This window comes from Chelonoidis abingdonii, chromosome 17 (assembly GCF_003597395.2).
Source record: "Chelonoidis abingdonii isolate Lonesome George chromosome 17, CheloAbing_2.0, whole genome shotgun sequence".
In the NCBI taxonomy this organism is placed as follows: Eukaryota; Metazoa; Chordata; order Testudines; family Testudinidae; genus Chelonoidis; species Chelonoidis abingdonii.
The window spans coordinates 16,260,199-16,275,447 of NC_133785.1; the positions used below are offsets into that span (position 1 = coordinate 16,260,199).

At 41.4% G+C, this 15,249-nt stretch overlaps 1 protein-coding gene and 1 long non-coding RNA gene across 3 annotated transcripts in view; both read right to left on the reverse strand.

Annotated features, from left to right (window-relative positions):
* Positions 1-8,027, reverse strand: part of DENND6A (DENN domain containing 6A) — a 65,633-nt gene extending 57,606 nt beyond the window's left edge. The window contains 3 exon segments of the mRNA XM_032801379.2: positions 1,596-1,638; positions 1,742-1,780; positions 7,828-8,027. Coding sequence (XP_032657270.1) covers positions 1,596-1,638; positions 1,742-1,780; positions 7,828-8,013 — 268 coding nt within the window. The 5' untranslated portion in view covers positions 8,014-8,027.
* A 1,194-nt stretch (positions 8,028-9,221) lies between these two features.
* LOC116837166 (uncharacterized) lies at positions 9,222-15,142 on the reverse strand. 2 transcript variants are annotated; one of them, XR_012657170.1, is made up of 3 exons: positions 15,054-15,142; positions 14,410-14,598; positions 9,222-9,609 (listed from the first exon to the last, which is right to left on the reverse strand). It is a non-coding gene; the product is annotated as an uncharacterized LOC116837166 (long non-coding RNA). The 2 variants fall into 2 exon arrangements; XR_004376627.2 differs by lacking the exon at positions 15,054-15,142 and having other exon boundaries at positions 14,410-15,044.
* Between the last annotated feature and the right edge of the window lie 107 nt (positions 15,143-15,249).

Genomic DNA, 15,249 nt, shown 5'->3' on the forward strand with positions numbered 1-15,249 from the left:
TTGCTAAGACAAATAAGTTTGTTTCCATTTACAGGAGATAATGCTGCCCGGTTCTTGGTTACAATCTCACCTGAAAGTGAGAACAGACATTCTTATGGCACTTTTGTAGCTGGTGTCACAAGATATTTACGTGCCAGATGCGGTAAAGATTCATATGTCCCTTCATGCTTCAACCATCATTCCAAGGGACGTGCGTCCATGCTGATGACAGATTCTGCTCGATAAAAGTCCAAAGCAAAGAGGACCAATGCATGTTCATTTAATGTCCCCTGTTCTGTTTTACCCATTCTAGCCATATAATTCATGTTCTAGCAAGTCTCGGATGATGACCGAGCACACAGGCTGTTCATTTTAAGAAACACTTGTTCACTGAAGATTGACAAAATGCAAAGAAAGTACCAATGTGAGATTTCTAAAGATAGCTACAGCACTCGACCAAAGGTTTAAGAATCTGAAGTGCCTTCCAAAATCTGAGAGAGGACGAGGCATGGAAGCATGCTTTCAGAAGTCTTAAAAAGAGCAACACTTCTGATGCGGAAACTACAGAATCCGAACCACCAAAAAGAAAGAAAATCAACCTTCTGCTGGTGGCACCTGACTCAGATAATGAAAATGAACATGTGTCCAGTCCGCACTGCTTTGATTTGTTATCGAGCAGAATCTGTCATCAGCATGGACGGCACGTCCCTTGGAATTGAGGTTGAAGAAGCATGAAGGGACATATGAATCTTTACCGCATCTGGCACGTAAATATCTTGTGACACCAGCTACAAAAGTGCCATAAGAATGTCTGTTCTCACTTTCAGGTGAGATTGTAACCAAGAACCGGGCAGCATTATCTTCTGCAAAAGTAAACAAACTTGTTTGTCTGAGCAGTTGGCTGAACAAGAAGTAGGACTGAGTGGACTTGCAGGATCTAAAATTTTACATTGTACATAATTCTACATTTGTAAGTTCAACTTTCATGATAAAGTATCAGAGGAGTAGCCGTATTAGTCTGGATCTGTACAAGCAGCAAAGAGTCCTGTGGCACCTTATAGACAACAGACGTATAGAACATGAGCTTTTGTGGGTGAATACATGCATCTGATGAAGTGGGTATTAGTCTATAAGGACTCTTTGCTGCTTTCATGATAAAGAGACTGCACTAGAGTACTTGTATTAGGTAAATTGAAAAATACTATTTCTTTTGTTTTTACACAGGGAAAATACTTGTAATCAAAAATAAACAAAGTGAGCACTGTACACTTTGTGTTCTGTGTTGTAATTGAAATCAAAATATTTGAAAATGTAGAAAACATCCAAAAATATTTAAATAAATTATATTCTATTGTTGTTTACCAGCGTGATTAATTGTGTGATTAATGTTTTTAATCGCTTGACAGCCCTATTTTAAATTAAGGTAAACTGTGAATTTCCTGGGTTTGTAATGCTTGGGGGTGGGGATGGGGTGGATAATCACAACATTCCTTGTAATGCAGGTTTACCCTAAATTACTGATAAGTACGGTCAAACTTAACTCTGTCTTAGTATAGTCTAGTCTGGAAATAGAACACACACCGATTTCAGATGACAAAGTAAAAGGAAGCATTTACCTGAATTGGAATCTGGAAAAGACAAATAGCAAATACTGGTTTTCTGGAATGGAAAAAAAACAATGGAGCAGTTTTATTTCCTGAAACACACAATTTTAAAGTTACATACTATGTACTGTACTGTATATGTAATAGCTCTTACTCACCTCTTTATCTGTAAGTTTTGAATGCTGAGGATATATTACCTACAAAAAAAAAAAGTTATTTTGTTTGACAACAGAATGGATAACTTTAGACTGTAATAAGTTCATCTTTTAAATAGTTGCTATGATGCAGTACTCACTGACTTGTCCATGTCTATCCTAGTTTCAGTATATGGCAGTGAAATCACATTTCACAACACTATCCTTTTTCCATCTGCTAGAGTTTGACTTTCACACTCCTCAAAATCAGTGCTCTTTCCTACTTAGATAGTCTTCATTATCACAGCTGCTAGTTATATCATAACTTATCTTCTCAATGAGTCACTGTAAAAACCTTACTGGTGCAAAAAAATGTAAGCTTACTGTCTGTCCCCTACATCTGGGGAAAAGAAAAAAAAAAGGTAGAAATTGACTGAATAAGGATGGTAACTAGTTAGAGTATGTTTGCTGAGAATCAGTGTTTGCTCCAGGATACATCATCCCTTAACTAGATAGAGTTAACACAATTGCCACTGCAGCCACTTGAGGTGATAAAAAACAAAAATTGTGTGCATGAAGCAACTGGAGAGAGACAAAGTACAGACTTGGCTTTTGAAATAAATGCACAGCCTACTCCTCATATGTCCTTTCACCAATTTGACATCCTGTCTATTGTTTTTTTGAAAGCCACCTGGACAAATAGGGCAGGTATGTTCCAAAGTTTAAAACACTTTGGATGGAATCATGGCCCCATTCAAGTCAATGGAAAGACTTTAATGGAGATAAAGATTTTGCCCTTTAACTTAAAACTCAAATTGTATTTACAGAGATGAGTCAAATGTTACAGCAGCAAGAGGTCAAAATATTTTATATTTAGACAGACCAGTACACTGAAGATTTATCTTGAGGTAATTAGAAGTACATACAAAAACTGCTTTAAAAAAATGTTAAGATCGCAGAGACTTCCCTTTCCTTCCTGGGTCATATAGAGAACATAATTGCTTTCACAGCCCTCATCATGCTCATTACATTTACAGGTCTGCATTAAGATAATGACTGTAATAACATTTCATTCTTCGAGGCTTCAGTCAGTCACCTATAGCTGTCAGGAAAGAATCTCCCCTGCCCCATGTACAGCCATTCCTGTATGTATTCTGGGGGTGGGTTTTACCTTCCTCTGAAGCATTATAAATCAGCACTTTGAGGTGGTTCCAAGAATCCTCTTTATACTTGCCTGGCTAGCAAGTCTCACTCACATGCTCCGGGTCATACAGCTAGTCAAATATGGGGTCAGGAAGGAGTTCTTCCTCAGGTCAGATTGGCAGTGATCTCATGGTTTTTTTTGCCTTCCTCTGTAGCATGACACATGGTTCATATACTGGGAACATATACTTAGTATCTCACCTAATCAATTCTTGCTGCTGTAGGGGCCTCAGACATTGGTAGCACCTTAGTCTTTCCTATTCTCTGCCCATTGGACACAGTTTAGTCTCCTGAGGACTGAAATGCTTTGGTTCAACTAAAGCCTTTGCTTTTAGGGTATCTGGGTGAAATTTAATTGCTTGTGATATACTGGAGGTCAGACTAAATGATAGGATGGTTCCTTCTGGCCTTAAGTTCTATGAAACTATGAGACGAGCTCTTAAAAATCTGGAAGTATCAGAATCAAGGTCAATCCTGCAACTTTAATTTTAGTCTTTAAGTACATAATTATGTACTACTTTTTCCACAAGGGAAGCTTGCCTCCATCCTAGGATGGCAGTATGAGACTCGGCTTAATAATAAGGGTTATACACTTCATATAATTAATACTAGTCAGTGATAACGGTGAAGACATGAATTCTTGATCTCCTGACTCCCAGCCCAGCATACCTTCCTCTAGGCCAAAGGATATTTTGATGAGGGAGAACAGCAACAGCTGCTGCCACCATTTTGTCATATCCCTACAGAGTTTTTGGGCTGCGTGATCATTTCAGAATGATGGAAGAGGCTCAGTGAGCTTGGAGGATGCACAACGCAGATGGATTCATCAATAAATAAAGTGACAAGTGCTGAACAAGTTCTCCTGCATGTATACAAATGGCAAATTTCTGAAGCTTGTAAAGTGACAAAATCTTAATGGATTTTCAGTGACATCAGAAGACACCTCTCCAACCTTAAGATCAGCCCCCTGCCAAATTTCAAATTCCTAGCATCCCATGGTTTAGAACAGTACTGTTTCAGATAAAACTACAAAACAACTTAACTTTGGCAAACCAATTCATTTTTCCCTAACTTTGTTTTCAGAAACAGCTAAACTTGTTTTGCTAAAAATTTTTCCAAATATTTCAACAGAACGCTCTAGAGACTAAGTATGAAAAAGTTCAACCCAAGCAGTTAACCTTTCCAAAGAGCTCAATTCAGTTGGAAACGGTGGCTATATAATGGGAGTAGTAAGCAACCTTAATATAATTGCTGTAACAATCTCCATCTTTAACAACTTAAGTCCTGTTACTAAAAATCTGACACACACACATGATCTTCTCTTTCACACACACAAGAGAATAACTTAATGCCCCACTGAAATCCAGTTTGTTTTTTTATTAAATTTTAGCACTCTAATAGTTTAGAATAGGAAGTTTATACTGTCTCCAACTGAAAATGCAGGGGAAATATAAGTAGGATTAATGTCATTACCAACACCGCAATATGTTCAGGATATAGGAATTTCATTCTACCAATGCAAAAAGTGCCAAATTTTATTAATCATGGGTAGACAACACCTCATTTCTCATGAGAAGTGCAAGATCTCCAGCAGCATACCAATCCCCGATAACATGCTGAAGCACTGATTCAATAAAAACTCAGAAGGAAAACTGCCATATACCAAGTCACCAACACTACCTGTAGCAGAAGTAGTCTGGGTTTTCACTGGTCTCCCTTTCTATTATTAAATGGGCCTCATCCTTTTCAGATCTCAAACAGAGCACATCACAGACAGAAGTAGCATGGATGTTTGCAGCACAGAAATGTAGGTCTTATCTACATAGAAAACGCACCAGTTTAAACTATTATTTAAAATATCAATTTAGTTAAACTGGTGCAACACTTAATATAGACACATTCTTATTTACATCAGTTTACATTTGATTACAGGCAGCACAGGTAGCAACATCTCTAATTAAGGCTGCCTGAAACTTTCTGTTATAAAATTGTTTGGGGTTTTTTTGTTGGAAGGAGGTGGGGGGCCAGTTGCCTATACCTTTACCAGACTGGTTGGTTGGAAATTCTCCATGCTTGTTGCCTACCTCAAACTGTTTTTTATTTTTGTTTTTTTTTTGGGGGGGGGCGGGAGTGGAAGAGGGGAAGGGGAAAAGGGAGGGGGAGTGTTCAGCTAAAACAATTCAGATATTTCTCAGAATGAGACATGGGGAATATATGTTGTTTTCCTCATATTAATTTTTTTTACCACTATTATGTTGAGAAACTTTGGTGTCTCCATGCTTTAGAAGAAATACTCGAAGTTTGTCAGGAGGTGGGGGGTCACCAAGCTGTCAAGGATGTGCCTTTTGGGGCCACCATGAAAGTCAGCCAAAATTTGTCCACATTATAATCCTCTGAAAGAAATCGCTATTTGCATATGCTCAGTAGAGACTTGCTGGAATTAGGCAGCTTAATTCTCTGAAGGTTCCATCAGTACTGAGTATGCTCCAGTACTTCACACCTAACCGATGTTAACTGGACTGCGCATGCTCTATCCCAACAGAGCAAGGGTAGGCAACCTGCGGCACATGAGCTGATTTTCAGTGGCACCCACACTGCCTGGGTCCTGGCCACAGATTCAGGGGACTCTGCATTTTAATTTAATTTTAAATGAAGCTTCTTAAATATTTTAAAAACCTTATTTACTTTACATACAACAATAGTTTAGTTATATATTATAGACTTATAGAAAGAGACCTTCTAAAAACGTAAAAATGTATTACTGGCACGCAAAACCTGAAATCAGAATGAATAAAGGAAGACTCAGCAAGCCACTTCTGAAAGGCTGCCAAACCGTGCAACAAAGGAACTAAGCATGCTCCATTCCAGGACTCCAGGGATGAAGGCAACACTTTCCCTGCATTTGACCCTTCTGGTGACTGGTGTAGTGCCAAGTACCAGAACTGGGGACAGATGTTCCCAATGCTCCCATTGTTGGTGCCCAGGCAACAAGGAGGAAGAGGAAACTGCCTGATTTGAAGGCAGAGGGGTGAGAAATGGGGGAAGAGGAATGCAATGAGGGGACAAAGGGGCAGGATCAGAGAGGAACAGAACCGAGGGGAGGATAGGGTAAAAATAGGAGACAGGGATACCCAAAGAACTGGGGGTGGGGGAGGGAGACAAAGACAAGAACAGGGGACAGAGGTAGAAGCATAGAAAGGGGCTGAGGACAGGGGAATAGCAGCAGTGGAGGGGAGAGGCCGAATGACAGGGGCAAAAGGGTCTGTAACCACTACAGATCATTGTGGAAAGTTTTGGTTTACATTACTTGCCTTATATCACATAGGAAGTGTGGCAGAGGCAGGGATAGAATCTAATTTGCTATAATAGCATTCAAATACCTTAACCATGAATACCAGAGTTTCAGCAAACCAGCGCTAATAAAACCCTATTTAATGGTGAGAGCCTAAGCCACAACTCATAAATAAATACAATGCAAAGTGATTTGAAAATAGTGGGCATTGGACACAACCAAATTTTACAGGCTATTTGAAAAGATTATACATATATATAAAAAAAGACAGCCTTACTGAGTACTTTGCAGACTTGACGTTTTCTATATACGCAAGATACTGTATTGCTCCCTCTTCCCTTTGAAAGGGGTTCAGGAAAGAAGACCAGGTGTGTGGTTCATGAGTTCCAGTTTAGAGAAAAAAAATGTTCACTTTGTATCTTTCATACCTTTTGGTATCTCATAGGGTTGAGAAAGTTACCTGTACTTTGTTACTCAAGGTGAAAATCTTGTTGCTGATTAAAGACAGTTTAACAGATACAGAAGTCTTCTACCCTAAGCCTGCAGATACTTAATTTTAAAAACAGATTCCCACAGAAATGTATGGGATTGCTTGTGTGGCAAAAGCTAAGCATGTGCATAAGCATTTGCTGAATATGGGCCACTGTGAGCTCTCTTCACTACCGAGAAAAGCTAAAAGGACAGTGTTTACTTAAGTCATATTGCAAACAAATTAATTTATCTTTGTTGTTAGTAATACATTATAACATTAACCGAATCAAATTTTTAACTTCAATTTACTTATCGCTATTTATTCTATTTACATTTCTCTTGGCTATACCAAAGAAATACCATTAAGCCTGTTTCAACTTTGTTAAGAACTGCAATGTCTGGGTTTCAGAAATTTAAGCGTATATACTTACCAATGACCTGGAGAAGACTGAGAAGATGGCCTACACTCAGACTGGTACAATACATCTTTTAAACCTTTATTTAACACCTAGATACTATGAAAATGATACTATTACAGAAATGTGAAAAACACTGAGGGGTGATGGGTGTAGGCTAAAAAAGTATTTGAAGTTAATTAATTCTCTTACTTTTCTTGGCGTTTGCCTGCTTTTTATTTTCAAAGTAGAGGAACCCAGACAATTTAAAATCTAGTTGTTTTAAGACCAGGAGTCTAAAGTAGTTCAATATATTACCCTTACCTCTGAGTCAAGTATTCTGATTTCATGCAATCAAATCTCTCTCTCTCCTTTTTTTTTAAATTTCCTCTGTTGCTGTGTGACACAAACAATAGGGGAAGTGCCCGGCTCCGGCATAGCGATAGTGAAACTGACTCTACACAAAGTGCTGTCAAAAGCCCAAACAAAAAACACCTCAAAGCACGGGCCCAAACGCCCCCTACCAGTGACAATGATCTGCGGGGTCACGCAGGGCGGAGGCTGGCAGGTGAAGCCTCAGGCTCCCTCCTCAATGCCAAGGGCCGGGCGAGCCTGGGGTCGGCGCGTCAGAGTCTCCCTGCGGCAAAGGAGCCAGGGTGGGATACCGCAACCCCGACCCCGCGGAGAGCGGCGCACAGGCAGCTCCACCGACTGGGGAAAGAGGGGGCCTTCCCGCCCGTGTCGCTCACCTCCACGGCCTGGCCCAGCTCCAAGTCGAAACCCACCACGCACACGCAGTGCAGCCAGGCCGAGAAACGATCCCAGGGCAGCAGCGACAAGCACCGGCCCGGCGCCGCCGCCTCCTCCTCCGCCTCACACGGGCTCCGCGAGGCCGCGCTGAATGCGCAGCTCTGGCTCTGCTCCCGCGCGGACATGGCACGGCCGAGCCGCCTCCAGCCCGCAAACAAACGGGGAGAGGGCGGCAGGGGAGAGAGAGAGAGAGAATCACGTGACACGCTGCGCGCTCCGTCTTCTTCGGGGACGGGAGCGTCCAAACGGGGGAGGGGGGCGGGGGGAACAGAGCGGACGAGGAGGTGAAAGGGAAAGCAGCTGCTCGTCGCAGCGGGAGAGTTTCCAAAGCTCGCGCCATTGTATGAGGCCAGAGGGTCCAGCCACTGGGTCAGGCCCTGAACCTTGACCACTGTCGCCCTACCTGCTGTGGCCTCAGAGGAGGGGAGACCTGCCCGTCCCTCTTTAACAGCCGTGATCCCACCTTTGGCCCTTTAATGCTACCCGACTCCCAGCTTCACAAGGGTCATGGTGCCAGTTCCTCCCTCTTGTTGGCTTCCATGGCCCATGCTGTGGCCTCTTCCCCGTCTTGCTTGTTCACTGACAGGGCTCATGCCATGTCACAGAGTTTAAGGCCAGAAGAGACTACCAGATCCCTGTTCATCCGGACACTAGACACCACCCCCTCTCCTCTGCACCAAGCCCAAACAACCAGAGTTAGACCAAAGTATTACTGCCCTCAGGAGGACTCAACTCCTGTGTCACAGATAGAGAACAGAAGGAATTGAGGTGCATCAATGCTTGAGAGTCCTGAAGTGGCAGGGGCTTGATTATTTGAGAGATACTGTTGTTCATGCTTAAGCCACTAGACAGATTTAAAAGATCTGGTGCTTGCTCTCGATTACACAGGGAGTTTACACAGATTACACATTAGATTACTCTGTGCTCCATTCCCAGTCTGTTAAATGGAGAAGTAATTAAAAGCCATTTCTGCATATATTTTGAGCTTTGTATGTTTTAAACACCCCCATGCTAGCTGTTTTTTGCTTTAGGATGTATTTATTGGGTCATATCAATGCCCCAAAAGCAACTGGAGGGTCTTTTGTATTTTCAAGCTAATATTTGTTTTCTGAGAAACTTTATGTTTTCTCAGGGTTTTATGTTTCTTCCCTGAACTGATAGATTTTTTTTCAACCATAATTCCAGACTAACAAAGGTTTGCAAGTGGAGATATTATTAAAAAATCCTTTTCCAGGTGCACTATGTGGGTTTTACTTTCCATTAAGGAAAGGAAAGTGTGAGACCTTAACAGGTTGACAGTGTCTTTAAAGAAATGAAAAAAGCAACAAACATATTAATATTTTTAAATGCTACTTTATTTTTTCTGAAGTAATATTTTTTCTAAATACAACAATAGTTTCCTCTAACTACCCTTGTACATATCATTACAAACATTTCACACATAACAGATGCCCTGCTTTTATCATTTTGCTTAGTTGTCCTGTACAGCAGATGGGATGGGACTTCCTCAGATCTATATAACTTTAGGATTCAAACCTACACTGGTTATTTCTCAGTGGCAGCCACTCTCTTGTCCCATGCTGGCAGGCCATGTGCCCTTAAGCCTCAATTTCAGTGAGGCATGAAGGTGTGATAGTCCACTCTCCTCAGCAGAGTAATGCCAAACACTTCTTCCTCATTGCTAACAGGATTTTCAGACCAGTCATGCTGGCTTTATATTACTGTTTGGAAACAAATATAATTCGTTATAACATAATTAAATATAATGCAATCCTGGATGCAATTATATCAATATAAAGATGTTTATACTAGTATAGATTGTTTCAGTAAATAGATATAATTATAATTTATAAACTGATATAATTAAATTGATACAACAAAAGTATGTAGACATGCCCTAAGGACCTAAGTTTTGATGATTTAACTATGCCAATATACTTAAAATAGGAAAAGTCCTCTATGTGGATGCAGTTATACCAGTATAACTTGTTGAGTTTCAGGAAATGGAATAAGTCACACCAGTATAAGGCATTATTATACAGGTATAATTGCATCCACAGACACTAGGGCTTTTACTGGCATAATTATGTTGGTAAAAATTACATTCCTAACCAATAACTGTACTGATGAAACTTAAGTGTTGACCAATTCTTTGATGTACTGTATTTGTGACAGCAGCAAAGAATCCTGTGGCACCTTATAGACTAACAGATGTTTTGGAGCATGCATCTGACCAAGTGGGTATTCACCCACGAAAGCTCATGCTCCAAAAGTCTGTTAGTCTATAAGGTGCCATAGGATTCTTTGCTGCTTTTACAGATCCAGACTAACATGGCTACCTCTCTGTATTTGTGACAGGCTTCTTCACTTCCTCAACACATACTTATCCACATAAATGCCAAGTACAATCTGGCCCTTTATCAGTCAACACCAACCATTAAAACAGCAAATAACCCATTAGTAAATATTTCTCTGTCACTGCAACCAACCAAAGATTAGCATTCTGGGGACATGTTCTTTCATCATACATTTCCAATGCACCAGCAAAGAAAGTGACAGCCTACTCCAGAATATATTTGTAGGCCATGCATCTGTGTTGTACAGCTCTCAGACAAAAAGCTCTTCAGGGATTCAGACTGGATCATTGCACAATTCAGAATTGATATGCTCTGCTACTACTTCACTTGCACCCATAGAGACTCTGGAGGCTTGAATTACCATGCATTCAGATAATACTAGCTACTCTACTAAGTACCGCAACACGAACATTTCAACAAATGACAGAGGAGGTGACCAAAATGTTACAATGCTGTTTCCCCTTCATTAATCATTTTTGTGAAAGCACATCTGCTACCTAAGCAAAGATTGATTATGTTTCCAATCACTGCATCATAGCAGCAAAAAAGGAGACTTTTTACAATAAAGATAGTATACTTTCCACACATACTAAATATTTTCGATTGCCCACATCTCCCTTCAACCCCCTAGTGGATAGCAGAAGATTTTTGTGAACAAATTATTCTTGCAGTTTGAACATGCAGACTATCTGTAATACAGTTCACAGGAAATGTATTTGGCTGTTACCCTGAAATAATGCTTTCTTTTGTGACAATCTGGCTGTGTATAGCTTCGGTTTGAGGAAAGTTGGTCTTGTAAAAGTATTGGACTAGAATGCAGATCTCTGTCAATTCCCAGCTCTGCTACAAACTTCCAAATTACCTTATCAAAACAATCTCCCACATACAATCATCACATTTTTCAAACTGATCTCTCCTCAAATACTTGCAAATATAGATGGAACTTGCAGTATGTATGGAAAATTAAAACAAAATTTAAAAAAACCACAAAAACCAAGAAACTAACAAACAAAAAACAGGACCTGATAAACCAGGGTGAAGAGTGAGTTCCAGAATTAGGGGCCCCTCACGGAAAACATTGTCCCAGTATCTGTCTCTTTAGAACCCACCGGTTACCACTGCTTCGAAAGGAACTCACTAGAAAAGATGCAGACTCTCAGATACAGTAAGCAGGCCCCACTGATGTAAAATAAACACGTGTAAGTATTTGAGAGATTGGGGTCTTATCCATTTCCTCTCTAAATTTAAATCCTATTATTTTCATCTCTTTCCATAAGGAAGTCTCTCCATGCTGCTATTCAATTTAATTGCCGATCTCTGGACCCCCCTATTTCTGCTGTGTCTTACTTGACATTGACTGACTATTGTTCCAGGTGAGTGTGTACTACTGGTTTATATAATAGCACTATAATATTATTTTCTACATCATTCTTACACAAGGAGTTCTGAACCTTTTCTATACTGCAGGCCAATTTTCCATATCAGGACCTGCATGTCAGCAGCACCCCACCCATTTAGCTAGGATCAAGCTATAGTCCCCTCCCATTTTGCAGTTTGAGAAAGGCAAGGTGGTTATGACTCCCAGACAAATGCTCACAACTTCCAGTGTGAATACCTTTTCATTACACATCCAAATAATTTGTTTTCCATTTTGATCACCACTGTACAATAATCAGATCTTTCCGCTCATAACACCCAGATCTTTTCCCTGAATGATTACAGTTAATTTGGAATTCATGGGAGCCACTACAGCAAAAGATGCTGAGATTCTGAGGCAGTACTTAGGACCTGAGAAACTCCCTGATATCCTGAGACATTTAGGCCAGGAGGTTAGGCAGGTGTGGACATGACTCAACTGCCACTTCATTCCATCGGCATGAAATAAATACCAATTGCCTAGGAAGAGAAATGTGATTGTGCCCTCCTTTCCATTTCCCTCATCCAATATGGTTATACAGTGTGGCCTTATTGCCCTTAACTATGATGGCTGTCATCCATAAAATTCTATGGGCTTCCTGACCTTAACTAAGATGGCCACTAAAATGGCCACATTTGCCAATACCTAATATGGCTGCCAAATCTTACTGCCTTTTATGCCATGTGTGGCAAGGGGTGGTTTGCCTAAATTAAGAATGTGCCAGTCAATCAGTCATTTTTATTCCTGGCAAGCAATCTACAACTGCACATTCTGATGGGTATTGGACATCCCTTGTAAAATACCCATCCACCTGTTTCTACCCTGGACCTAAAGAGGGACACTTTCTGAGAGGTACAGAACACCTCAAAAAATACCCACATGGTGATTTTGTTTGCGTGGTCTCCCTAATTCTGCTTTACTGAAAACATTTATTTTTATTCATTTATTTTTGTGTGTTTGTTTTGTAAGTAAAAAGGCTGCTATCTGGAGAATACCATAGCAGTGGATGTTTTAATTAGCTACTACTGTAAAATGATAAATCTGTACATTGAACTTAAATATGATAATTAATGGAATTTCTCCACTACATGTGTATTCTCCATTCCATTCTGCCATTTTCCTTTACATCTTTCCTCTATTTCTTCGTCTCGATTAACTCAAATGCCTACAACACCAATGATATTTCTCTTTGATTCCTTCCTCAAACCCTCTTTTCTTTCTAAAAAATTCAAAGAAAAAAGCTATTTGGCAGAATTCTCCTCTCACACCCTTCTCTTCTTTTCATCATCAGAACTTCCTCCCTGTGATGGGACACACCCACATAGGCTAGCAAGTATTCCTGTACTCAGGTAGTGCCAATTATGTGCACCTGCAGAATGTGCCACTTGGAAAAGGCGAAGGTGACATTCTCCCTTCCCCCCTTCGACGAGAGCATTGCCCAAAATAGGATGACCAGATAGCAAGTCTAAAAAATCGGGACGGGGGTAGGGGGGGTAATAGCCTCAGGAGTCCATATTAAAAAAAGCCCCAAATATCCTAGCCCAGAAGGAGAGGCTGCTAGGAAGCTCCAGTACTAAAGGAAGCCCAGCCTGAGGCAGCAGCTAGCCTTTCCTCTCTCCATTCCTCTTTACCCCTCCCCCACACTTTGAGGTACAGACTAACACTACAATCCTGATACAGTGAGGGACCCAGGAAGGCTGCTCCTAACTTGTGTCAGGACCCGGGAAAAGCCACCAGTGACTAGAAGTAATGGGATTCTGAAACGATGCTGGGAGAGAGCTGAACTCTTGCTGGGAACAGAGAGATTGCCCAGGAGTGGGGGCGCCCATAAGAGATCCAGGGGCAAGAGACTCAAAGAGATTTTGGTAGAGCCTAGACTGAGAGTCAGACAGCTACACTCCCTTGTCTCCTTTTTTACCACTCTTTCTATCTTTAAAATGTCCTTATTATCTGGTTCTCGTCTCTAAATCTCTTTCCTCAAATGAATCTGAATTCTGTTGCACTTTCTATCACTTCCTCCCTCTCCCTGATCCCCTTTATTTCCTTCCTACTTTCATATAGCATACCTTAATACAGTAGCCTAGATAATAAAAACTCCTTAGAGAACTGATTTTCAGCTTGTGGTGTGTGGGCTCAGTCATATGGTATATGGTTAAATTTGAGGTATAGGGTAAGAATAACAATCTACTAAAAATCACTGATGACAATTATGAAGGTGGTATGCCAAATACTTTTGAGTCTTGAAAGTGATATACAATGTTTTGAAGTTGGAGAATCACTTGTGCAGATCCATCTTGTTTCTACTAGGACATTCCCATTACCCTTTTATTTCCAAAAACATGCCCTCTTGTTTTTCACCTTAGATTTGACTTCCCTGTCACCCTACTGAAGGTGAGGCTGGAACATCTTGGAGAGAGAGCTCACCTCGCACTAATCCTACAGCAGAGGCTCCTGTCCCATGCAACTAGGCCTGGCTCCCTACTCTGGGAAATGCAACCTGGTGCATGGGGTCACATCACAGCACCATTCTGGTTTGGCCGGCCTGCCTGCCCTTATGGAGATGTGAACAGGCCAAACCTGAGTGGTGTTGTGACCTCATGTGCCAGATCTCAATGCCACTCAGTTTGGGAGGCATAATCAAATGTGTTTTTTACAGTTATTTCCAATATTTCACAGACAATTCAAATTCATGATGTCTATGACCACCATGACCTGTGACAAAATTACAGATGTATTTGATGACTCACCAATCTCTGTCCTCTCCTGGCTTTTCCTCTTCAGTTCAGTCATGTCAATGTCTTTTCCACACCTTATTCTGTAGCAATCAGAAGCTGAGATTGCACTGAGAGACTCCAAAATATAGACTTATTGCACAACATTTAGCAAGTAAGTGCTGTAGGTTTCATATCACGTTGGTAAGAACATAAAAATTGAGGCTAAGGCAAGAAGAAAAAGAGAGAACACAGGAGGTTGTAACAGGAGGAACTAAATTTTTATATGCATGAAAAGTACACTTAGGTTTATAAGTGCAGTCCTGCCTTAGAGCTTTATTTAAACTAAGATGAAATGCAGCCCCATGAAATGGGTGACTTTTTAGCAACTTCCCCACTGTGTGTGTGGAGAAAGGGCACTGGGGCCCTGCTCAACTACACTCAGTTTCAGGGGCAGCATCTCTAAGTCCCGACTGCTCTACTTTCGTCTAACTCTTCCTCAGTGGAACCTCCTTCTCCAGCCTTGGGGCGATGGCTTTCTTCCTCCTCCTCCTCCATCAGCCCCAGAGCAACCTCCCTCTTCTCTATGAAACGTCCCTCCACCAACTCTTCACAGAGAACAACGTTCCTGTGTGCCAACCTCTCGGAAAAGCCTCTCTCGGCCCCGCCCCACGCCCCACCTTGCAAGCGCCGTCCCGTTTCCCCTTCTCGAACCCGGAAGCGGAGCCCACAGGAGACATCAGGGTCAGGGCTGGGGAGCAAAGTTCCGCCGAGGCTTCATTGTACACAGCACGCAGGTGCGCGCGCTCCACATCTGCGCACTGCTGTGCGAGCGAGATCGACGCCTGCGCAGGAGAGGGTAGGCGGTCGCTGGCT